Source organism: Haemorhous mexicanus, chromosome 13 (genome assembly GCF_027477595.1).
Source record: "Haemorhous mexicanus isolate bHaeMex1 chromosome 13, bHaeMex1.pri, whole genome shotgun sequence".
Classification (NCBI taxonomy): Eukaryota; Metazoa; Chordata; class Aves; order Passeriformes; family Fringillidae; genus Haemorhous; species Haemorhous mexicanus.
Window position 1 is genome coordinate 2,700,897 of NC_082353.1, and position 26,278 is coordinate 2,727,174.

A 26,278-nucleotide genomic window follows, 5' to 3' on the forward strand; every position below is an offset into this window, starting at 1 on the left:
ATTCCTCTGGACCCCCTCTAAACTTGATTTCTTCTTTATGCAGAGGTGCCCAAAACTGCCCCTGGCACTGGAGCCTGCCCCCGAGCAGGACAGTCCCCTCCCTGGCCTGGCTGCCGGTGCTGGGCCTGATGCCCACAGGACATGATTGGCCCTCCTGGGTGCCAGGGCATGGCTGGCTCATAGCCAGCTTCCCACTGACCCCAGCTGCCTTCCCGCAGCTGCTCTCCACCCTCCTGCTCCCCAGTCCATACACACAGCGGGGCTGCCCTGTCCCAGGTGCAGAACCCAGCTCTTGCCATTGTCACATTTCATGTGCTGGGTGATTGCCCATCTCTCTTTGTCAGCGTCTCTGCGGGGCCTCTGTCCTTGAGAGAGTTGAGAGCTCCTCCCAGTTTAGTGTCAGTGGCAAACCCAAATCCCAATGTAAAAAGAAGCAGTACTTTGTGCTCTATTTATGCATTTAAAGCACTCTAGAAAAACTACTGATGCATTAACTCTACCATTTCCTGGATTTTATTTCCTGAGAGATGCAGAACTTTCCCAGAGTCCTATTTACAAAACTGAAGTTTTACTAGATAAAATCAATGAAAATCTTTAGAGAAAAGTAACAAAGTACTTGTTAAATAAAGATAGAAGTATGTCAAAGTACCTTGCCTTCTATTCTTAGAGAAAAAGCTCTGATTTGAAGCTGTTGTCCAGCTAAGAGTTCAGCTGGGCTCACCACCTTGAACTGAATTTCAGTTGCTCAGCTGTGTGGCTCAGAATACAGTGGTTGCCTCTTCTCCTGTAGTGGGATTACAATCTTTTAAATCCAGAGTGCTTAGAAATAATTCTATCTATCTTTAAGTTTCTATAGGACGTTTTTTGCTCTTAAATTTGGAATTGTGGGACACACAAGATCAGCCTGTATTATGTTTGTGTAGAGACTTTAAGGAAGACTTGTGCTTCTGCATGTTTTTCCCATGCTTTTATATCAGTCACCTGTTTTGATTGCTGCAGCTGGCATGCAGTATCAAGTAAGTAAATTCAGTATAGTCTCAGTATAGCTAATAATATATTTGCTGCTTTTTATTTTCACGTAGTAATAGAATGACAAGAAAATAAGATTGGTTTTGCACCATATCACCAGATTTCTAAATGCTAAATCAGGCAGCTGGCCTTTTTCAGTGTAGTAAAAAGAAAATACTTACCTGTATGTTGTACAGCAAAGTAACAAGTTTTGCTTTAGATGTACCATGGAAGACTTCTGTTACCAACTTTATTCCCATGTCTAGTTAAAACTTTTCCTGAACTTGGCCTAGCAAGCTTTATTAGGGATGTATCTGTCCTGAGCATTAACTGTTAGTGTTAGTTGAGCACAGACAGCACTTCCCCGTGGCTGTACTGATGATGGGGTTTTTTTAATTAGAAGCTGTTATGAGCTGTGAACTCCCAGTGGCCATCTGTGGATGGAAGATTAGTGAGTGTGGGTGTGACTTGGACAACATTTAGTTATTTCATTTAGAGGGAAATGTATCTGGAAGTAGAGTATGGTTCAATTTTCAGAGAAGCCCCTTGCTGGGAGGTGACTGTGTTATTTTAGCATAACCAAAATGTCACATTTGGCCCTTTGTGTGTGCATATTCTTCGTGTTTAACAGGACAGAAGGGAAATGTTTCATTTCTGTAATGCAGATAGGATTCCTGCTGCTGTCAGGCATGCTGAGCAGCCTAGGAAGGTTAACTGGTTGCTGTGTTAGAGCAGTTGAAGAGTGATCAAGCACGTGTCCTCATAAAGACTGAGCCAGAAGGTCAGAGAAGTTGATGCTGACCTAGATGATGGCACAGCTAAACCAGAACCACCAGGGTGGTCTGCAAGAGACACTCGGCAGGTCCTGTAGCTGAGGAAGCTTCAGAGGTAAACACAGTGCAGAAAAGGGGGTGGAGGGTGGGGGTCTGCATCAGAATCCAGGAATCCTTCTCTCCAGCATCAAGAAGTGTGGAGATGGATACCTCAGAACCATGCACATAGCTGGAGCCACTAGAATGTCTGTCCCATGCCACATCATGCCTTCCACGTGACAGGGAAATGGTGTAAGTGATAAAATTGCAACATCTGTGATTAAAGCGTTTTGCTATCCAGATTCATTTTGCCTCCATGCTGTTTTTTGCTTTTCAACCACAACAACCCCTGAGAGAACCCCAAATATATTTACTTGCAAGATGCACGTACCAAAAGGCAGAGATAATTGATAGAAAGTTTTGCAGTGCCAAAGTTTACACTTCTGTCACTCAAAAGAAGCAAGCATGAGGTTTTAAAGTGGGTAAAGTTACTTAAATGAGTATTCAGCAATTGAGGCAAATGCAGATAGCAGGACTAGTCAAAAGATACCTAAAGATAAGGTTTATCTGCAGTTGCAGTGCTGCCAGGAACGTGTTTCCAGCAAGAGAATAGAGTCCCTAAGCGACCACAACTGGATTTTGTCTTTGTTACAAAAAAAGTAAAACTTGCAAAGTTACAAGACCTGCAAGGAGGAGTGATAGTTTTGTTTACAAAATGTAAAGTCATTGTTCTTTCCAGTGTTTTGAATATGAATGCTTTGCTGCACATCTGTTCTTGATGCAGCATTCAATTAATTGGTCTGTAGGTTTCAAAACCACAAAAAATAATAGGCAAGCAGTGTGATGTATAACCTTGTACTCACACAACCAAAGTAGCAACTACCAAACATAAAACTATTACTGCTATCACTTTTATTTTAAAGTTACCATCCAAAGATCTCATTATAGGATGTTTCTGTAACATGCAGTCATAATAAAGCCAGAATAAATTGATAAAGAGGAGTAAAACTTTTAAGAACATATAGTTACATAAGATTCTGAATTAATTTTTAGTTAAAAATCTGCCTCAAAAACTCACTCAGTGTCATTACCCCCTCTTAGTTTCTATTTTCTTTTCTTTCTAAAAATGGAGAACTTCTTTCTGCTAGAAGTAACTGTGGTGGGGGTTCTTAGCTTTCATATCAGAACCTGGAATTGAGTTTTCTGGTGTTTGGCCCTGTGAGAGAACAAGCAAAAAGCATTTGTCATTCGGATCCCTGCTTCTGTTTTACTCAACAGAATGATAGAGGAAAATAACATTTGAAGTATAGAAGTTTGCATAGTTAGAAGTTACAAAGATCTTAAGCGCACAGTTAAGTTGTGTTTTATAGCATCTCTTACAGTCTCTGAGCACTCTGCAAAGATTAAGGAAGTAATGGTTTCCTCCACTGTCTGATTAGTTTTCATGATTTTGTGATGGCGAAATTATTTTTTACTTTATGAATCTCTGGTGGACCTCTAAAATCCACCTGATACAGCAGTTGTGTGTCCTGCACACAAATGGAGGTAACACCTTGAGTCCAATTACCATCTGCAGTTTTTCCTGTTGCTGAGCCCATGGCTCAGCCAGACACAAGCTTCAGGAGAGGCTGTTTCAGCAGGACTCCAGATTGGCCTTGAGGGGCTTCTGAACTGCAGGCTCCAAGGTGTGCAGCAAGGCAAGCCAAGCTTGCTTCTGCTGCTGGTGTGCATTGGTCCTGTACTACTGGTTTAGGTCAAACAAAGAGAAGTTTAAAGATTGTAGGGCCTTTGATTATTCCATGCCTACCAGCACTTCAGGACAGTGTGGGGTATTATTCCAAAGAGAACTTACAGCTACAGTGAGAAATTGGAAACTCAAAGGAAATGCCTAAGAGACGTTTGGATTATTTGGAAGTGATATCACCTGAACACTTATATTAGAATTATCAGCAGAGAAATAACTAATTAGATTTTTTTTTTCAAGTGCTTTGATTATTTAGGTGAAAAACATTTATTCCCAAGTCGTTGAGATTTGTGCTTCTAAATGCTTTTGAACTACAATGTCTAAATTGTCATCACTACATCTCACAGGTATATTTTCCCTGAGCAGGTAGCACAAAATTCTGAAAATTAATGTTTCAGAGATTCACATCACTGAGTCAGTGGCAGGTCATGTCACCTTTCACTGATAAATTTTCACAGCTATGAGAGTTAGAAAAGCTTTTTTGGAAATAAATGCATCTTAGCTGAGTTGTCAATATGGCAATGGTGACAATAATCCTCTCAAAAGAGCAACTCGCTTAGAATCTTCAGAGCTGGTGAAAATTCCTGAATGGCAGCAAACTCTGTGATGGAGACTGTACAACACAGACTCAAGTGAGCCTTCTTAAAAAACATCACCAGTGGAAGCTCACCCAGGTTTTACAGCCGATTGTTTGCCTGCACAGAAGTTTAGGTGAAAAATTACTTGCATTGAGAGGATAATTTGAAAACAGTCTCTTTTAATGTGCACTGGAAAAAGTTTTTAAATGGTACAGAAACTGACATAGAGGTGCATTAAAAAGAGTAAAAGTTGATTGTGGCTTTAATTTGGGGACCGAAACCAGCAGTGTCTTCTTGTTGTTTCAGGTTCTGCAGCTCTAGAAATGATTCCTGCTGAAAGGTTTAGTGGAGTATCAGTGTCAAAGATGGAGCTGAGCAGCAGCCTGACTACTGGTATTTCACAGGGCTTGTATTGCCTGCTCTGCTATCATGAAATGGATCTCTTGCCTTACATGCAGATTATGTTGAACAGGCTGCAGTTGCCAGGAGAGCAAGAAAGGCTTGGCTAAGCAAAAGCAGAAAACTCAGAATAATGACCATTTCTGCTGTGAGAAGTTCTAGCCCCCATTTCTTCTTGGCTTGCCAGTTTCAAATAACTGAGTTACACAATCAGAGCCTCTCTACAGCTCTTCAAAAATTCAGAGCCAGAAGGAAAATGTTTTCTTTTAGTGCAGTAAATTTTGAAGGAGTTACACAACATTGAAGTTATCTTTAAAATACCAAATGGACTTCTGTTGGTTTTTCTGCCTAATATTTAACATTATAAATCAAAAGACTATGCAGCACAGAGAAATCCTCTTTTTTTTTTTGAAAAGCCATTTGACTCTCTTTAACTGTAACTTTAACTGTACTTTGCTCCAGTGTTTGTTTGGGCTGCTAATGAAAAACAATTCTATATTGAGTAACAGAGAAGCAACCTCTTTTACTTATAGGTCTATAAAGAGATTTCCTGCTAATGGCAGTCAGTTCTGCAAGGGATCAAAAGGTTTTTGCAATATGTTATGAAGAGACTTTTACTACAAGGTTCTGGCAGGATAGCATGATCCCCAGGCATAAAAGAATTTTTGCCATAACACTCTTAATAGACTGTTGTCTAATCATAGCAATGGAGTTTCTTGGGAAATTAGTGTTTTCCAGTTTCTTCCCTCCATAACCTTTCAGCTGGTGCAGAGGTAATTTCAAAGAGATGAGATTATCTGTTTCATGAAAATGGGAGTCAAGCAGACCAGAGAGAGCCCTTATTACTCACCCTTTTATAAACATGTAATGATTTTTAAGACTCCAGTGACTCCAGCCACAAGATCTGATCCACTGGAACTGGAGTTTCCTTAATTGCTCACAGGACTACTCCATTAATTTTGTAAGCATCATTGCTAAAGAGTGTTGCACTATTTTACTAAATTATATATAATGTTGGCTAGCCTGTACTTTCTGTGACATTTGACTACCTTCAAATGAATTTGTAGCCTGATGCCATTTTGACTTGAACATCCCAGTCACTAAGTTTGTGAACTGAAATAATTTTGGGAGCTGAAATGTTCTGAGATGCAATGGGCTTGAGGCGGTCTGAACTGCTAATAGCATTTCCTTCACAGACAACAGTGATTCATCAATCAGCTTGTTCACATTTAAACATGGGATCAGTTTATTCAGCCCCACTTTTTGTACAGATTGTTTCCCAAATAATGCAAACAAGCTCAGTAACAATGATTATTCCATGTCTGTCTAGAAAGCTGAGAGGATTCAAAGAGCTTATACAGAATAACTTCAGCCCATTTATTTCTTATATCTTCTATTAGTATCTCCTTCCTGAGACCACAATCCTTTTCCTTCTTCAGTGGAGACAGTACAGCAAGCTGTGAGCCTGACTGTCCTATGATCACTAACACAGCAAAGTGATCTACCAGGTGTCATCTGGAATTAATTTTCACTGAGGCTGTGCAAAATACTTCAGGTAAGGCTGATTCTGGTGTAGCTGGCAGTACTGCTACCCATCTCTTGAACTCTGCACAACAGTGGCCTTTCCCTGTGTGAGGAAAAATGACTTTTATCTTTCCTAGCCTTTAAAACAGTATTATCAGCTTCCTTCAGTTTATCTGCTAGAGATTTGAAGTCCAGAAAATAACATGTATGATTGGCTAATTTGGGGAGAAAGTGATCTTCTAGTGCTTCATGTAACTTAGTCTCTGGATCAGGTCCTCCACCTGATTTGGAGCCCTCAGGTTCTCCTTTCACGTGCTGAGCACTGACTTGGACTCTGACCTCTCTGCCAGGAGTTTTCAGAACGTTATGAAACATTCTGAGCTGTGTTCTAGTAGCCATTGTAAGGTGATTTCTCTTTGATTTCTCACCTTATGCACTGTACCCACGTGCCTTTTCTTCCCCCTCCCACCCTGCTTTTGTCTACATTGATACAAAGTCCACACTGCTTTTTCTGACACTAAAGCATGTAGTAGACATCCTAGAAATAGGAGCTTATTCAACATTTCCTCTGCACCTATGTTTTCATTCATTTTCAGATTGTTTCTTCTGGAGAAAAGAAATCTCTGTTCTGAATTTTCTCTCCTTTCAACTAATGAATTTTCACAGCTAATCTTCCCTTCAATACAACCTTATAAATCCCATATAAGACCTGCTTGGTAATGTGAATTATGGAAACATATCTGATTTTTTGCTGGTTTCTGCCTCCAGTGCTAGAAATAAGTTGGAAAAAACCTGTTCAGTTCAGTTCACATTTTCTATGCCTCTGACTAACCAGACATTCTCTTTGCATTGTGGAGGCAAAAAAACCCCCATGGACCATGGCAGATGGCCCCTTTTTGTTTGGGTAAGAGAATCCTGTAAGGGACCAAAGTCTGGTATGTAATATATTAGTGGGATCAACGGATGCTAATGTGAATAAAAGAAATAAATCTTTGCAGAGGGCAGCATTCTTTTCAGCCAAGATGCCTGTCTCAATAATATTTTGTGTCAGAAATTGACCTGATGAACAAAATTCCTGATTTCTGCTACCTGAAATGTCAACTGGAATATTCGAGGTAAAGTTTGAATTTCCCTCAGTAGTGAGATTTTCAAAAGAAAGCCAGACAAAATTAAAACCTATCAAGGAAGATGTCTTGCTTAGTATTAGGAATGTACACCAAACTCTGCCTAAAACTTTTTTTTAACCATTATCAATCTCTTTTCTCAATATTTCCTTTTAATTGTAATTAAAATAGTGTGCCAGGAACGTGGGCAATAAACTACCAATGGTACCTCGTGCTGATGTTGTGTTACAATTAAAAAAAAAAAAAAAAAAGAAAAGTAAGTATTAGCTGGGAGAAAGGCAGGGGTTTTTCCCCTACATCTGGTAAGGGTATCTGAAACAAGCCAAATTCTGGACATGTATCACAAATATCAACTTTGAAACTACTGAATCAAGACAGGCTTCAGCTCCTCTGGGGAAATCCTGTGAAAAATGAAAAACCCCTATAAAAAATTCATAATATCACCTTACACTAAAATCCTGTGATAGCTCATATTCTCTGTGCAATGAAAAAAAAAAAGTATTTTATTTATTTCCCATGTAGTAAAACCCAAGATTATCTCATGCATCTAGCTGTGCATTACTGAAAAGCATAAAAAAACTCACAGAATTCAAACATAAATTATAGTGATTTCTGTATAATTGACAGTTTTAAAAGTACATAGAAACTCCATTAAGTGCAACTGTTTAAATCTTAGATGTAGTCTTCTCCAACATGTCAGCCTCCTGTTTCAGTCCACTTTCTTCTCTCATCTTGCTTACCATGTCACCCTCTACAATTTAGAGTCAGGGGTTGCTCTGCATTTTGTTTCTCCACCATTCTTCCACTCTAATGCTTTAGGCTGTTGTTATTTCTGAAAAATACAACACGTGACTTTTAATAACAAAAACTTCCTCCCCCACTAGCCTTGTGGAGTCCAGTCATTTAATTTCAAACTGTACTCACTGTTGCAGCCATTGCTGCTTGTAGTTTCAACTAGGCTGGCACCATACTCTGAAGAACTTGTCCTTGGAAGGGAAACTTTCCTGACCACAAAAAACAAAAAGGAAACAACAGAAAGAGAGAGAGAAAAATACACACAGAGTGAAAAATGTTATCAGGGAAGAGACAAATTAATAGAATTAATTTTGCCATTGGAAAAGGTGACATGGATCTTCTCCAATTACTTTCTAATTAACACTCATTGCTTTTGAGAAGCATGTGTTTGAGGGAGAAGAACAGAGATCAGAGGACAGTACTGCATTTGCAGCTACATGGCTTCTCTCCTGAAGGTAATGTTCTTGTTTGTCTGATTTCTTAGGTCTTTATTAAAAAAAATTATTAAATAGCACAGAATTATTAATCAATTCTCTTAGTGTTTGGAAATGATGTGAAATTTTCCACTCTTTGTTGAAGAGAAGCAAATCTTGTAAATGGAGCTGATCATTTGCTGTCTAGTTTCCTTTCTTTTAATAGTAATCAGACATCTGCTCTCTTGAGAAGAGTCATGAGCTATTCTCTGTTCTGTCCAGTTTGTGTCCTGTGGTGATGTCACTCCTCCACAAAGTCTGTTGGCTTGGACAGCTTTAATGGCTTTGTTCCTAGACCCTGTTGTTTTGGCTGGCTGAGTTCTTGTCCCTCAATATTACACTTACCTTACAGGTCATCTGGCATTTCAGCATGCACTTACAGTGAAATATAGAAATTAATGGCAGATTTATTTTGATTTTTCCTAAGGTTTGCTCTATTCCTCTGAGCTATAAGTGTGGCATTTAGACTTATCTGTTGCTTTTAAAGAGAAGCTGGCTCACGTGGCATCTCTTCTCACCACCTTTCTTATTCTTCTTCCAGTAACCCTGGCTAAATATGTTTTTGGAGGAAGAAGACCAGATGGGCCTGGTGTGATAGGTGAATTGCTGGAAGCACAACATGCCATTTGCTCCCCAGTAGCAGGGCAATAGCAGGGGGTTTGTGCACTTCCCTCTTCTGCCCATGCCAGAAGGACAGGCTTTATCAGCACTGTTTGTTGGAGAGGGTGGGGGGTTGTTTCAAGATGGAGAGCTGCTAGATCTGCATTTGCCCAGCCTCCATGTGCTCTGCAGACTGGAAAAAATAAATCATCAGCTGATAAAAATGTGATGACTCAGTTAAATGCAAAAGGAGAATTATTTCCCACTGTTCACCCAGAGCTTTCATGTGCAGCCCTACTCTTTTATGGATTACTTCCACTGTAAGTTATGATTTAGTTTTGTAAGCAGAGCAATGCAACCTCCACCCTTGTATGTTGAATGGAATTGTTTCCAGGGAGCATGAAATGCACTTGCACATGCTTGGTCCTCAAATCTGTCCCAAATAGCCTGAGAGAAAGAAAACTTGGAAAGGAGGGGGAGGTACCATGATATGGACAGGAAAATAAAGCACTGACTTCTATATTCCAACTATTTGATGGATCATTTTAGGAACTCAGTTTCCTTGTCCTGAACTTCAATTAGCATCTCCTCTTCTGCACCCTTCCAGATTACATTACTGTTTATCCTGAAACCCCACTAGAACCCTCTGCTGAAAGAGCCATGGAAATGCTCACTAACACAGTGTCAGAAAAAAGGCTTTCTGCTCTCTGACTGTGGATCAAATGTCTTTGTTCATGAAGTGGAGTAGTGAAACTTTAGCACAGTGTGTCTCTTAACATCTTAAACTAAACATCTCCTGTCAGAAGGCCAAGTCAAAGATGATGCAAACTCTCAGCTAACCCTTGTAAGCCCTAGCTCCACCCTCTTCTGATATAGGTGAGAGATGAAGTTTGAGAAAAAAGCAGGGATTAATGGCAGCTCTTAGCAATAATGCTCATTCACTCAGCTGAAAAGAGGGGAGGAGATCAAAGTATCCACTTGAGACTCCTCATGTGTTGGTCGCTTCAGCCAAGAGATAAGGACTTAGAGATGTAAAGTGTTTCATTTACAGATGAGTTCTCTCACAGATGGCCATCCTGCATCAGCCTCTGAAGTGTAAAGGTAAGACAGTTTTAGCCAGTTAGGTTCTTTTATCTTATAAGGTTCTTTTATCTGTATTAAAGAAGTTCATAATGGTTTTATTAGATGTCCCAAATTAGTCTTGTGTGTAAGATGGGGTTCAAGGACAATTATGTTATAACTGAGTTGTTGCCCTTTTTATTTTGCTAATAAAGAGGCACTGCTACTTGTTCTGCCAGTCAGGTAAAGTGTGAGTAAAGAGAAGTTGATGTTCTAACTATCTAATAAAAGAATTTTCACAGACCTGGCATTGCTGTCACTCTAAGCTTCTGTACTTGGGCCATAAAACTCAATAGATTGTCTCCAGCTTCCCCTAATTTCATTCTGTGTGAAAGAAAAGGGATCTTTTAACACATTACTCTCTGAAGACTTTTTTTTCCTTTTCTCAGAGACAATTTTACTTCTAAAGAAATACTGTCTGTATCTCTATGAGACTTGAATGAATTTTTCTTGTTAGTTTAAGCTGTATTTTGTTCTAATAAGTTTATAGTAATTTGCAAATGTTTTTTAGCAAACGTCCTCTGTGGCATCCCATGGCTAAGCAAAATTAATTTAATTAAAATTGCTGATGTGGGGGTATCCTTTACAACAAGGGATTTTTTTTATAACAACTGTTTTATCAAATGCTCTCTATCTCTCCTAAATCCATTCAGCAGTGGGAGAAGCTGGCATTCAGTGGGTTTCCATGACAGCAGCTGAGGTGAAACTAGACCAGCTATTCCAAAGGTCGCTCATTGAAAGGCACAGATCAGAAAAGCTGATTTGGCAGTGTGACCATGGGAGCACAAAGAACAGAATTGCAAGAACCTTTGGTTATCATAACCAAGGAGAAATGCAGTGTAGGAGAAAAGAGAACATTCTGCAAGTCTGTGATGGTAAAGAATTACAGAGGCTGTAAGTTGCCTTACAGAGACATCGAGATGCATAAGCATATATTATTGGTATTTGGCAAAATCAGTTCTTACAAAAAGTGCTATACCCTCAAAATAAAGAGGGGACAAAGGTGCAGGGCACAGGTGCAGAATAAAGAGGGCATTGCAAGTGAAGATGACAAGTTTGTTTGGGTTTGGTGTAAGTGTAGTGATAGATGTACAGTACCAAATAGTTGCCTCAATCCCAGTAATCTTTGTGGTTTCATTCCAAGTCCTAATTTGCCTAAAAGGCTACTAAAACCAACCCTGCAGCACTTGGTGTCTGGCACTGATGTTTGCCTTCTACTCAAACCTGGATCATACTGGACTAATTAGTAAGTTCTCTGAGTTGTCCTGAATGCTAGTAAACATCTACCTGGAAATATTCTTCAATTCCATTCTTTCCTCAGTTTTCCTTTTTAGACTGGGCGTGGTAGAAGAATGAGGAGCTATTGGCACCAGCTGCTTCAGTTACCAGTTCAGTAGGAACAGTTTCTGATCCCTAAGCACTTTGGTAATTTACCTCTACTTCTCAGTCTTTGGACAGCATAAAGTAGACTGATGTTTTAAAATGTTAGCACTAACTCTAGAGGGACTGTAAAATCTCAGGGGTGTACTGTGGGTGTTTTTTACAAAGCAGCTCTAAGTAAGAGCTTAGAAATGACAAAGAGAAAACTTCAAGCCAGGAAGTAAATATTACAAGCAACAAGTTGAGAATCCCCATTCATTATGCTGAATAACCATACAACCTTATGGATAATTCATTATATACTTTTACATTCAAATAATTAGTACATGATTACCAGAAGAAATTTCTACTTGATTGAATAGCTTCAGCCTTATGAATCACTTTTACCTGCAAAGGAAGTAGAATGCTCCAATTACAAGAACTCCTAGAAGAAGAAGGGAAGCCAAGAAAGCTGCAAACAGGTCACCTTTTGTTTGGGATTTGATGCTGGGCAGCAAAACTTCCTCACAACGAGCTCCTGTGTAATTCTCAATACACCTGGGAAACCAAGTTGGATTTGGATTAGATGGTAGCTTGTCATCTACAATGAAAAGCACAAAAGGCTTCTTCTGGGTAGAGAACTTGTTACAACTCAATTCAAAAGTTCTATTTGCTTCACAGCAAGTTTTCTTACAGAATTTCCTCTCACCTTGTATTTCTGGAACAAAGGGAATTAGGCATGTTGGGCATCAAGTTTACATTCTGATCCATACTGCTTTTATATATTAAGTTTACTATACTCATCCCTTACAGATTTAATTAATTTAGTGTTCACTGTGTCATCCCACTGGCTCACACGCAGTAGTCATGCTTTCTTTTCCCTGTTTCAGGGAACTTTATGGCTTCCTTTGTTGAAAACAGTAGTGTCAGCTAAAGAGAGCAAGGGAATGAGAATTCATTGAGACACAGTACTGGTTAAACTGCACAAGTAGTTTATACAGTGTAATAATTCACACCAGAACATGCTACATGCTTGGTGGATAACCCCCTCTTGGAGAGACCTACACAGAAGTCTTCTATACTATGCTTATTTTATGTGTTGAGCTTCTGAAAAACTCTTCTGAAGAAAGGATTAAAACAAATATGGTATTTTACCATGGTAAAATGGTATGATATTTTAGTAAAAATAAATAAAATTAATGGCTTAGTAATTAATATTCAGCCAAAAATAGGTAGGTTGAAGCTAAACTAACCCTTTTTTTTAATGTATTTTGCACTTATTCTCTTAAGTTTTCTTAAAGAATTGATTTCATTACAGAAAGTGGGAAGCACTCCTTTCAATAGCTAGATGCTGTGTGTATTTTTTATATATGTAAATTTGCTTCTCTCTATTTGTATTACTAAAGATCTTGCTCCTTCTTGCTATTTCTGGCACTGAAGTCATAATAATCTGTGACATAAGCAATTTCAGGCTCCAGCTGAGAAAAATGGGCTAAACTCTGCAACATACTTGAAGTTCTCAACTGCCATTGGCAGCTGCAAGGTATAATTTCAGATGAGGGGTAAGAAGGTGGAGGGGGGAGGAACTGCCAGAAAAGAAGGATGTTTAGCATATCTAACTAAGACCAAAGGATTCCTGAGAGTTTTCTGACATGATGCCTGATGTGACTCCCACTACACTTTCTGTTGGTTATGGACCAGTATTTCAGTACTGCTGGCCTAAACCACTGCACAGTTACTGCCCTCTTACTTTAATTCTTTGTCTTTGGAAATATAATAGAAGATTTAGACACTAAAAAAAGACATCTAATTATCATCATATATTAAAGCTATGCAAGTGATCAAACAGACAGCATTTACTAAGGACAATCTGAGGCTTTTCAAAGTCATGATGTTTCACTGCTGGGAGAAGCAAGGGTAGGCAGACTGCTCTGATTGCTTCAGATAATGTTCCAGATATTTATTCTAAATGTAGTGGCTTTTCAGAGGCCTATTTCTGAAATACTGTAGAATACTTTAAGAATAGAAGTGTAGTTTGAGTGGGGCATTGTTCTCTAGCAAGTGAGAGAGAAATGCTTTGGAGAGCTGAATAGAGTAACGGAAAGAAAGTGGAATAAGAAATTCACAGGAGAATTCTAGAATAGCAATGAAAACTGGAGAATAATGCAAGGCTAAAATGATACAGGAAGAAAAAAATAGGTTTTGGCATCAAATTAGGGCTCATGGAAAAGTTCTAAAGAATGAGTGTAAAGGGAGTAAGTCAGCAGCCTAAAGAGCAGAATACAGCAGGAGGAAGAGAAGACAGTCAAAGGTGCAGAGAGCTGCCCAGAGGATCAGGTAAAGGGGAAGGGTTACTGAGCTGTTGTGATGCAGGAGTGAGTTGGTGTGAACAGTGCATGGGAGCTGTACTCATGGTCTGCAAAGACAGCAGGAAAAGAATTGGCAATGTGTTGACAGCACAGCAAAAGGGTCACGGAGATCGTAGCACTTCCTAGAGAACAGAAAACAGAACCAGATGCTTAGGGCAGTCACAAGTCTGTAAGAGGGAAAAGAGCTTGAAGGCCTAAGATGGTAAGGGGAAAACTACAGAGATATGAGTCCAAGGTTATAGCAAAAAGAAAAAGGCCTATACTAAAGAAACACACACCAGACTTCAGACATCGTGGATGCTGAACCTTTCAATTCTGCATGGTTGTAACCAAAACAAACTGTAGAAATATGACTAGCTGGTTTGACAGTATCTGTTTAACTGTGAGCAATGCATAGGGATTGCAAAACTACCCATTCACTTTCTCTAGGCTGGCCTGTTGACACACTTGCTGAAAATGATTCTGTGCTATCTAGAAAATGCTGTCATATAACCTAAAAATTATGTAGGTTTTCAGAGAAACAGGAAAATTAAGATGAGGTGTCTTTGGGTTACATTTTAATAATAAAATTATAGCTAATGTGACCAAGCTGTGCTACAGTTATGGCATTTCTGAAATTCCAGATGTTCAAATATTGGTTTGAACAAGCTTTTATGAAGTCACCTTTCCTGATGTACAAATAGGTAAAAGCCTATGTTAAAGAAAGAAGCAACCGATGCTTTAAGACAACCAGGAAAGGTTTCTTCTGTGAGTCCTTTGCTAAAACAGGTGAGAAAGAAACTAAGCAGACTTCAGTAATTAGCAGTGGAATTCTCTCAGAAGACCTGCTTATCCCGTTGCACTAGCAAAGTTCCAAACATCTCAGTGGAGTTACATATGCAGTGACTGAAGAGAGAAGACAGAAACAGTCTCTACGAAGCAGGTGGGCTGTGACCATAGCCCAGAACCATGGTGTCTGTGCAGCCTCTCCCAGGGGCACTCAGTCTAGCCACACACACCTCAAAAGCCAGGGGCAGCTCTGTTTATCCTGTTCATAATGGATGCCCAAAGCAGCATGCCAGTTAAGAGCAGCTGTTGTCATGGCAGGCACGGGTGCACCTGCACCTGGACGAGTTGGGCAGAGCCCAGAGGAGCCTGGTGCAGGCTGCAGCAGCAGGAGCTGCACTCACCGTGTTCCCTGGCCAGGTGTTGCAGTTGCACATCACCTGCAGGCTGTTAACCTGCTGCTGCTGCACCTGCCCAGTGCTGCCTTTAACCAGCCCTGCTAGGCAGCACTCCAGAGCTGATTTTTAAAATGGAAAAAAGATCTTTCCCTCTCTAAGAAAACTGAATTTCTCACTCAGAGCTGAAAGACAGCAGACTTCAATGTTTGAGGAAAATCTGTGACTAAAACCTCCCATTTTCAGCTGGCATGCAGTTTCTGCTCTCCTAGATGGCTGCACACATGTGCACACACACCCACACCTCTTGTCAGATGAGATGAGCCAGCCTTAACTGTTGTATACAAGTGTCCTATAGGAGCTCCAGACAAAACACCAGCGTATGGAAAGAAATCCAGAGAAGCTTTCAGCACAGGGTATTGATCACAGCAGCATCAATGCAAGGTGGAAGAAAATAAGATGGATAAGATGCCAGGAGATGACCAGCAAGTGTGCAATCACATTGATCCTTTACAATCTGATTAGTAACTAAAACAGAACAGCCTTGCAGTAACATGGGCATCACTGCTGTCTCCTTTCAGATGCTGCTTGTAGGGCAGGGCAACGATCCCATGGCACTGGGACTTGGTGAGAAGGGGAAGTTTCTGTCTTTGCAGACTCTAAGGTGGGCACCATAAGGAGGTATCTGATAGACTGCAAAAGTAGAAAGTAGAATTTGAGTCAAATATGCAGATTCTTACTGCTTTGCATTATCCTATCAGGGTGTTGACTTTACTTTTCATTTAGTCTTCCTTTCATCAGGAAAATTTTTGATATTTCTTGGTATAAAAACTATTTCCATGTAAATACAAAGCCCTGAGCAGAAAAACACAAGAAATTATTTGCTTGTCAATGCAATTCAGATTACATGGCTGATACCTTCGAAATCAACATAATCTTCAGTCTGCAGCAGACCCCTAAAAGTTGTCCTAATACATACAGACTAAGAACATCTAGTAAGTGTGAAAAAGAATTTAGAGCCAAAGTGAATAAGCAATGGCAAAGTTAATTGGACACCTAAGCAACTTTTTAAAAAGTTTTGCATTTAGAGAAGTTTCAAAACTGTTACTCTCTACACATAGAGAGTAAAAGAAAATGCTCCTGCTGGAGAGAAGTTGAAAGAATGGGTTATTCTTCTCTAAAAAATTGCTTATTCTCCCCTCCCTTAGCTATGTGTTTATATGAGAAGGTTTCCCTATCTGGCAAATTAATTATATTAATTTCAATTGATAATAGTTTTCAAACACATAAGAGACTGTTGTGTTTTATATCTTATGTCCCACTAAAAAGAAATCCTAATTACTGATCTGATTAGCTATACTTTTGGTGTGTATTCCAACCTTCATTACTACCTTTCAAGCCAAAAGCAGAACTGAAAAATACTGACTGGTCAGTTTGTTTTCAAAAGAGCCTGAGGTACCCTAAAGTGTATTTCTGGAGGCAGAGGAAGAAGGAAAGCCCAGACGACTGGGAAGCCCTTCCCTGGCAACTTGTAGGGTGCATGTTCAGAAGGCTGAAATCCCAGCAAGTGTGTGACTTGTGGGGGTGTCTGAAGGGGAATGAAGGGCCCATGGCTGAGAGCCAGGCAAGGAGGGAGCATAAGGAAAGTGGGAGAAGGAATTGGCATGGGATTTACTGGATTACTGTAGGAAAGGTGGAGGAGAGATTCCAGTAGGATGGAAGCAAAAGAAGGGAAAAAGGAAGAGATATCCCAGAAGATAAACAGGCATTTCAGGGAGGAGATTTGCAAGGTCTGCCTGTATCTCTTGCAGCACTTAGCCCTGGGCAGAGCAGGATCCCTGTCCCAAAATGAGAGCGTTAACTGTTAATTTCTGGGTGCACTGCCCTCTGAAGCAGAGCTCTGTGTATGTTGTCTTCTACCATCTGTAACTTGCTTGCAATACAGAAAGAATGCTCTCAGAAATCTGCCAAGTGTAAGAAAAAAACGGGCGTACCAGAGCTTCCCCTCAGAAACCAAAATCTTCACTTAATTCTGCGGTGCATTAGTTAGTGATTATGGGACAGCTGTGCATCAGGGGCTGAGCAAGCAGCTTCCTGCCTTGTGTTTTATGATGCACCTGAGGCAGCTGCTTTTCCATCCTCCTCTGTCCTGCTGCCTGTTTATTCAGTTCACTTGAGTGTTCCCGGGTTTGAAGCTCAGCTGGTTTGTGGTGACAGGTGTGCCTTCTACTGCTGAGATCATGAACTCCTTGTTGGGAAGCAGTGAGGGCAGATGGCAGCTAAGCAACCTCATATTTTAACACGTCAGCTGTATTTAAAATCTGCTACTGTCGCACAGGGAGAGGGGACAATTAATGTTCAACAGATATTAAATCTCTGCCTTGTAGATATCTATTTGTGACTGATAAAAAAACCCCGGAATTCCAAAGGTAAACAGCAGCTCCTCATTTTTAGCATGCTACAAAACACATATTTCTAAAGAATGATGCATTTGTCTTAGTCACATGGTGAAATTACTTCCAATGCTGTTGCACAGGGTAATCTGGACTAACCCTGCTGAGCACAACCCATTTGTGTGACCAAGCACCATGTTAAGGTAAATGTGCCTGAAGGTATTTTTACACTTTGCTAGTCTGTTCTTTCCCCATCTCCTCCCTTTAATTAACAATCATTCAGCCCTTGACTCTAAAAGTGCTTTGAGTTTCCTTTCAGTGGGACATGACCATTTGAGAGCACTGGGGAGCTCTGGGTGGGATTTGGCAGAAACCTTCATCAAAGAACCTGCGCCAGTGCGCGATGATGCCGGTCATGAAGTTCCAAAGCACCAAATATTTTCTGAATTCTGCTGAACAGTGATGCATTTTTTCTCTTGGTTCTATTCACATCGCTGCTGATTACTAAGATATCTGTGTGTAAACAAAACCTTTCTCATCTATAATTAGCCTTCTCTGACTGATTAAGGAACATGCTTAGAATGAGGATGTGCTTAAATAGAATGCTGCTATTTAAACCCATCTAACTTCAGAATCAACCACCAGATACAGAAAAAAAATAGTCAATAACTTAAATGCAATAAGATTGCCTGAGTATAACAAAAATGCTCTTAAGATGCTACTTTTCTGCTTCAGCAGATTATAAAATCCTATAGTACCTGAATTCAAAATCATTTCATTTGGAGCTGTTAAGGTGGAAATTATCTATGCTGACTGGTTTGTGCTCCTGAAGAATGAATTTTTCTGAGTATTTGTTACTTCATATTTATAGTTATTGCCCTGAATACATATTCCTTGTTACACAGTCCAGCAGTAGTTGAGAGGGTGCTTTGAAATTGTGTAACAGCTGCTCTTCAGTTTAACCATTCATTTTTCATTTATGTACAATAATACAGGATTCCTTCTAGGAAAAAAAATATGTATTTCAAAATGTTTTACTTTTTTTGTGTAGCATTCATTTTATATTGCATAAGCTTGCAAGGTTTAGCACATAGAATAAATCATCACACAGCACTTCAGAGCTTTAATCTCACTTCTGGGTCTGATTCATTGTGACACTGAACAATGACAGTGATATGCTGTGGATATTTTTCAATGAGCATTTACCACAAAATTGCCTCTTTTCTCCCTAAGTAAATGAGTTTATGTGCTTGAGTTTAAGTATTTAGATTGAACTGTCCCAAACAAAAGAAAGTAATATTTTAATTAGGCATCTGGGAAAAGATGTTGTTTCCTTCTTCAACTGTTTTATCCAGTTATCATTAGTTACAGCTCAAGACACAAGGGGGAACAAAAGTTGCCGTGGAATAAAAAAGATAATATCCTTAAGTGTATCTAATATTTGTCTGAATGCCTATTTTTTTGTTAAGCAAACCCATTAAATCAACCATAATTTATTTTGATGAATAACTCAGAATTAGTAAATGCAGGACTGTGAAAAGTGATGGTTTTATTTAGCATCTTATGTCTTGTTAAACCAGAGAATCAAAAGATAGGGCAGTATTTATGGAGGAAATGTATCCCCATGCAGAACCAGGAAGAGCTTCTCTCCCAGTTTGCTCCATGGGCTTCAGAGTGAAGAATGGTTCTGCCATGGAGTGGTGTGAGCAGGAGCTCCATTTGCTGCCTTGATGTTTCTTTGGCAAGCAGTCTCTGGCTGTCACTATAAAGCTGCTCTTTTCAGCATGATTCAAAGAACACAGGAAGTCTTGAATAACATTCTTTTTTTCCCCTTTAAAAGATTATTTATTTTTTGTGTCTCTGCACTTTGATCGGGGCAGGCCATTTTATGTTATAAAAATTTTTGCAATATAATTAACTTGTGAGAAAAACTGTACTTTGCCTTTCTGAATGCCTTTCCCACAGTCTATATTCCATGAGGCAAAGGGTATTTTGTTCTTTCTGTATTGTAATAAGGAAGTATGGCTCTATTTATAGATATAATCCTGAATGCATACATAACTGAATGCTGTTCCACCTGCCAAGCAAGTATACACATTTATTTTTCTCATATCACCATGTCTCTGTAAAGTAGGTAAGTAATAGGTAATTGGAATATTCTTTTAGATAATGCTTTAGAAGTGACTCCTTAAAAAAAGAAAATGGAGAAATAGTCTTTAGACAGCTATTGTCCAATACTTAGACACACAAACTTCAGTTTCACTGACCTGCAGAATGGACTGGAAACAGCAGGAATCATATAACAAATCCCTCCATTTAGACAAAAAGATCCATAACTGGTGCCACAGAGTTCTTCATGATCTTAAAAATAAGACCAAAAGAAACACTGAGAAAAATAGACTGCAAACCAAAAAAACCACAGAAATAAACTACCACACAAATGAAACCAGCCCATGAGCAAAAAAGGAATAGGTCTTGCCTTCCAGGCCAGCAACACAGAGCACTGTTTTGCTGAACAGTTTCATGTAGCAATATGAAGAAAAGACCACAGATTTATCACCATATCAGATGTGAAACAGATAAATTGGATGAATAAGTCACTTTCTCCTGCAGTGAGAAATTCTCCCTTACTTCCTTTGCCTTTCCTGAGCACCCACTCAGGATGACCTAAGTGAAGTCTGGTTTCTCCTGTTCCAGGGGCACAAACTACCTTCAGCTGAACTGGCTCCTGCAGTAGAGTCAGGCAGTCCAGAGGCACCCAGGGCCAGGTAGGGGCCAGGACTTTGTGAGACTGCTCTGGGCTGCACCAAAGCTGAAATGCAGCACACTGGCACACCCTGGGCTTCCCCACCCTGGCTCTCAGGGCCCAAGCCAGGGCACAGCCTGCAAGCACTCACCTGTGCACAGACTGCTGGCTACAAGATCATTGCCACAGATCTCAAAAAGGCTTTTTCCTAACTCAGTAGGCTTCTTGGATGAATTCTTAATGCGTTAAACATTACTAGGCATTCTGATAACACCCCAAACACAGGACACTAATGTTGGCACTTGTAGCAGCACTTGTCCATTTTGTGCTCAAGAAGCACATCTAACTGCACCACTTCACTCTTCCTGAAAGCAGTCTAAATTTGGAAGTTGGACTGAATATATTTATGACACATTTAATGCATCAGGAACTCATTTCATACATAGGCATCTAATATTTTTATTTATTTCTTCCATCTTATGAAATCACAGTATCTCAATCAAAACAAAAATAGACCAGTCTTTGACATCACAGGGGTGATAGTCATGTGTTGCCTCACACTTTAGGTGTTCTTGCTGTTATTTCTCTCCTAAGATCTGAAAACCAGAATTCTGCTGTGTCACTATTTATGTATGGAAGACATGTTCTATACATAACATAGAGTTAAGAGGAATCAAGATTTTAGTTTTCTTATTTGTCCTTCAAGAAAAAGAGTTAGGGTTCCCCTTTATTCCTGCACAAAAATAAAAGGAAGAAGTGTGGCCGTAGGACATTCTACCTTAGAGAGACCTTCTACAAATTCTTTTCTAAAATAAGCTAGGCTTTTCTAAGAGTGGCAGAAATGCTCAGCTACTTCTACCTCTGTGCAAAAAATCATTGTGCATCCTGCTATCCTCTAGGCCAGCTCTACCAATCCTCCTCTCCCTCCTTTTCCTACATGCTTTCCTTTCTATGGCAGCATATGGATGCAGAAGAGTGAGTCCTTAAATCATTTTAAGATGAAGACAGTTATACCCCTGGGCCCAAGAGGAATGCAGTTTCATGTTCCTGTTACTGAAGTGCCAGCATCCAAATGGTAACTGGACCTTCTTGCCTGTGTGTAGACAAATTAGGAAGCTGGAGGAGGGGGAAAAAACAGGCTGGAAAGATCGTTCATGTTTGACCTTGTTGCACAGAAATGTGTGTTCTGTCCTACCTTTTTAGAAGTTAAATGGAAATTTATTTTAACTCTGAATCTTTCTGTGCTTGTCTGATGGCAATTCATTTACTGCAAGTTCACAATTAAAAGACTTTTAAATTATTTTGTATAGGTAACTGTACAATTGCAACAGGAATAAAATGGGAATGGGAGAAAACAAGGAGGTTTTAAAACAAGAACTACACCTTGGTTGCTTTTCAGTCCATTCAAACATAACAGTGGACCTCCTGTGAGAGTGTACTTCTACATTCTTCCTTAAATGGAGAGAGGGCACTGAACACATCAACAGTGTACCAGAATATCAATACAGTTTGAAGAATCAAGTGAGAAAAACAAAACTCCCAACTCTGACCTGCTCTCAACTCCATTAAGTGTCTGAGGGAGTTAACTGTTGAAATTCTAGCAGAGGGGAAAGGAAGATGATAGAAGGTAGGCCCTGCAGAAAAATCCTTTTGAACAGCTCACGGAGAGGTTTCAAAGGAATTCTCATGAGAATTAATGAGAATTTGTTAGCCTCCTTAAAATCCTGCCTCGCTGGCTCTATTTCTTCACCTTCATGCAGAAATGGACCTGGCACAGGGGCAGAGCACTGAAGAATGCTGAATGCCTCGAGTCATTCATGCCTTGGAACATCTGGGAGAATGAACACTGTTAAGGTGTGATCTTTGTATCAAGAACCAGCTCTGCAGCCCAGCCAGACTCTTCTGTTCTGGCAAAATACCTCAGGCACTTTCTCTTAGGTCTATTAGAAAAAAGTGAGAGAGGTGGAGAGAGAGAACAAAAAGTGCCTAGGAAGCCTTTGAAACCTTTCTGGTTGTAATTACAGACAATTTTTCTATAGGCTATTCCTTTCTAGAGACAGACTTTTCCTCCAATACTAAGGGGAAAATGGTAACCTTAATTTTAGCAGTAATGAGAAACTTGAAGAAACATTTATGTACCCCTGGATCAGGTACCCCTTTTTGCCATCCAGTTGTGCTTTTCATTAATTCTGTTTTGTGTTTTAATACTTTGCTACTGATTAGTAAAACTGTCTGAGTAACACAGTATAACGTAGATGTTAGAATTATGAAAGACAATCAAAGAAATTCAGGAAGCTTTAACACCAGGAAAAACTATTACTAACAAATTGCAATTTGCTACAGTACAAAAATAGGTATTATTGTACTCCACACCTATGATAGTGAAATGCAGTAGGTTGCTGCAAATTTCGAAGTTACAGGTTCTGTATTTGTGGACAGGAAGGTGTGAAAGCACCAGTTTATCTCTCTAAATCAACAGTCAGCGAAGCACAAGAGTGTACTGGAGAATCAGAGGGGGTTCAATACAAGCCAAAACCCAATTACATTAGCATTGGTGAATGTGTTATGATTTTTCATGAGGTGAGTCAATACATTATATTAATCTAAAAATGCAAATTGTATGCTTTGAAAGTCAAATGTATACTACAGTCAGACTCCATAATGAAGACAGAAAAGTTTAACAAGTCGAGATGATGGGCATCTAAAAAAATACAAAAGATTTAGCTTTAAAATTAATAGAAATCTATCAATGTATGTTGTACATAACATATAGGTATGTATTTTGATACCACCTTCTATGTGAAAGATTTAAGAGAAGTAGGACACAAAAGTTTCTTCTTTAAAAAACAGGATTTTGGTGGAAGAAGTGAAGAGGAATAAGATGAGGTTGTTCTTTCTAATGCTAGACTGAACACTTAAAACTGACTGAGGTAATAGCAGCCTCTAAATACCCTTATTCTTAATTATTCCTTTTGAGGACATGCAGGTGTCCTGGTTTTAGCTGGGACAGAGTTAATTTTCTTCCTCGTAGCTGGTACAGTGCTGTGTCCCTAAACTGCCTCGCCTGTTTGTTTTTAAACGTTTGTAACCTGGCTGTCCTGACTTTAAGAAAGAACCAAATTCAGGCTCAATACCATCTTAACCCCAAAGAGCCAGCCAGCCTTGATAATCCACATGTAGTCCAGAGGCTGAAACACCAGACTGCTGGAGAGAGAGAGGAGTGGGAAATGCTGGCAGAAGGTAAGAGGGGGCTGATGCATGCTCGCTGGTGAGCAGCTTTGTGCTGCACACTGACCAGTCCCACACTGAACCATTAGCACTGATCAAAGCAAACATCTTACAGGATTACTTGTACCACTGGCTGGCAAACTCCAGCGAGGGATGGCATCTCTGCAGAGCAGCTGTGACAGTCCCAGTGGCAGCTACCAAAATCAATGCCATTGCAGTGAGGTCTAATGACAGAGATGTGTGTATCCAAGGGAAGACTTGGCAGAAGTTACCTGTTCGCATATTATTCCCACAACAATTTTTGTTCTTGGTCAGAGGCAACAGCACCTAAAGACAAACATGTAAATTAAGCATATAACTTTTGAACCTGGCAGCTTTTCCCCCTGAAGAAACAGCTACTGGAATGCAACTTTCAGTGTTTCTGCTAAGACACCTGTTGCACCCTGACAGCAGTGTAAGTTCCATTAATTCACAGTTCATGGCAAACATTCAAGTCTGCTGTTGAGTTCAGTGAATCCCCGAAGGCAAAATAAAACTAAATTCAGACTAAAGCATGTTTAAACAATGAATACTTTTTAAAAACTGCCATGCTTATTCAGAATTGCAATACCTGATGCATTTAGGCAGTCTGATTCTGGCTAGCTAATTAGATTGACACTTGCACCTTGAAAGACAGTGCACACAACTGAACCATTCCTCAGACTGCTAATTAGTCAGGTAAGATCTTGGTGGTAGAACTCTTCCATTCCACAAACAAGAACTTTCTAATTTGTCATTTCTTGGAGTCAATATGTGTTTCACTTGAGTGTTCCTCATGTCTGGATGTCAGGTGAAATTAGTAATACAAGCTGTGAATTTATCAGAATTTGTACAATGAGTTTTTAAATCTACAGTAGAAACCCTCTGCCTGGACAGAAACCAATGTTCACTTGGCACTGCTAAAAGAATCTTCTTCTGTAGACATGCCAGCTCTCTAACCATCTATCCTAGCTATATTCTGTTTTCTTGTTATACAGCCAAGGTTTACTGTACCAAACAGGTTACTGAACAAGTCTAACAGAATAGATCATTTTCTCATGTTTGCTCTTTCTGTCTTCAGAGTGTATGCAAAGTAAATACTTAAGCAAACTGTCCTATATTGGAAAAAGATTTTTTTTTTAAACCATTAAATGATCAAATAAAACAAACTATCAGCTTTATGATAAATAGTTGCCTATACTGCAGCTTTAACTAACAGCTTTCTGCAGAGGCCCATTTCAAAAGGTATAACACATTTGTACTTACTTTATAAGTAGATGGTTCTGGTTTTCATGGGACCTCACGTGGATTCTCTAGCTTTTTAACTGTCCTGCCCATGCAAGACAATCTGAGCTGGCAGCTCCCTGTGACACTGGGCTGTAACAGCAGGGTCCCCACCCAAGGGTGTCCTCGTGAGCTGGCTCCCAGCTCCACTTTGCTCTGTGTACAGAAGCAAGAACAATTAACACAGCATGTGGCACTTCAGAACCCAAATCTTTCCAAAAGAAATAAATCATCCAGGACGTTTGTTTTTCTAGCAATCAAGATCTGGATTCTAGATGTGCTGTTCAAAAGGTTTCCAGTTTACATACAGTGCAGTGGGGTGAGGTTACAGCAAAGACAAACACATGTACAGGGGCCAAGGACAGAACAGGTAACAGCCCTCGTGCTCTCAGGATTACTTGCATATTTTTCTAGGGTTACCAGTACTAGAGTTTATGGCTGAATCCAAAATACTCACAAAACGTAGTTCATATAAATTGTATCATACATATATTTTACACTGGCATCAAAAATCTGACTTCAATTTGTGTTTTATTGGAGCAAATAGTCTGTGTTCATTTAGTTTCCCTTTTCACAGAAAGCTCCACAAAATTGTATCATATCCAAGAACTCTCATAAAATATAAACAGGATATATAACCTAAATTTCATGACTAGCTCCTGTACTAGATTTAATTAGGATATGAATCCTTGAATTGACAAAAAAGCTTCAGTTTTAATGCTGCCAAAAGGGGATCTCACATCTCCTCTCTTTCATCTTACTGTCAGTATGTACCTCAGTATCTCTGGGGCTGCTCCTGGTCTAAGCTAAACTTTTTCAGAAGATGCTTAAATCCAATGATCTGGCAGAAAATCTTTTAGGGGAGGCTGATGGTTTTCTACTGCATCAGTGTGTTAAATGGATGTGCTATGCAACTCACCAGCTCTTGGGACTAGGACTAATTGTTCCATGTAAGACAAACTGTTTACAAGCTGAGTGTAGAAAGCAAGACAGCTTGAGGAAGGCTGTGGGACAACGAATCATTTCTTTTCAAACTCTGTTACCTGTGCATTCAAGGAAATAGGGGCTGACAAATGGAGGGAGTGAAAATACTTCCCCACCAATGTGGAAGCATAACTTTATTTTTTAAGTTCTGATAATAAGTATCACAATATGCGTCTAAAGATGGTTTTTTTAAAGAGGTGTTGCTGACAGCATTCATAACTTTGACTTTTTTAAGACTGAAAAGTACATAATTAGGTAATCATGTATTTAGATGTTTTTCTCTGAGGTGTTGCACTCTGAACAGAAGTTCAAGTATGTATCAGTGTTCTAAAAAGAATAAACTGGACTCTCCATCTCATTAGATAATAAGATATTTAAAGAAAAGAAAGCACTACAGCAGAAATTGTTGCTAAATTTGATTGTAACTCAGGTCTGAGAGTGCACTGAGTACATACTAGAAACACAAAGATCATCTGTGCACCTTTCTTGCACTTTCCAAACTGAGTCTTCCTCTAGATGCAGATATAGCCTGTGCTCACAGAAACTAAAAATTCAATTGTA

At 39.5% G+C, this 26,278-nt stretch overlaps 1 protein-coding gene across 2 annotated transcripts in view; it reads right to left on the minus strand.

Moving 5' to 3' along the window:
• Positions 1 to 7,785: 7,785 nt before the first annotated feature.
• NRG4 (neuregulin 4) overlaps positions 7,786 to 26,278 on the minus strand; it is a 46,905-nt gene continuing 28,412 nt past the window's right edge. Inside the window, exons 2-7 of one of the 2 annotated variants that reach the window (XM_059857889.1) lie at positions 24,716 to 24,889; positions 23,704 to 23,758; positions 19,725 to 19,818; positions 11,944 to 12,093; positions 8,114 to 8,193; positions 7,786 to 8,021 (exon numbers count right to left, since the gene is read on the minus strand). In XM_059857889.1, the coding sequence (XP_059713872.1) occupies positions 8,005 to 8,021; positions 8,114 to 8,193; positions 11,944 to 12,093; positions 19,725 to 19,818; positions 23,704 to 23,713 (351 nt within the window). In that variant the 5' untranslated portion in view covers positions 23,714 to 23,758; positions 24,716 to 24,889 and the 3' untranslated portion in view covers positions 7,786 to 8,004. The remainder of the gene's footprint in view (positions 8,022 to 8,113; positions 8,194 to 11,943; positions 12,094 to 19,724; positions 19,819 to 23,703; positions 23,759 to 24,715; positions 24,890 to 26,278) is intronic. The other variant, XM_059857888.1, reaches the window with a different exon arrangement.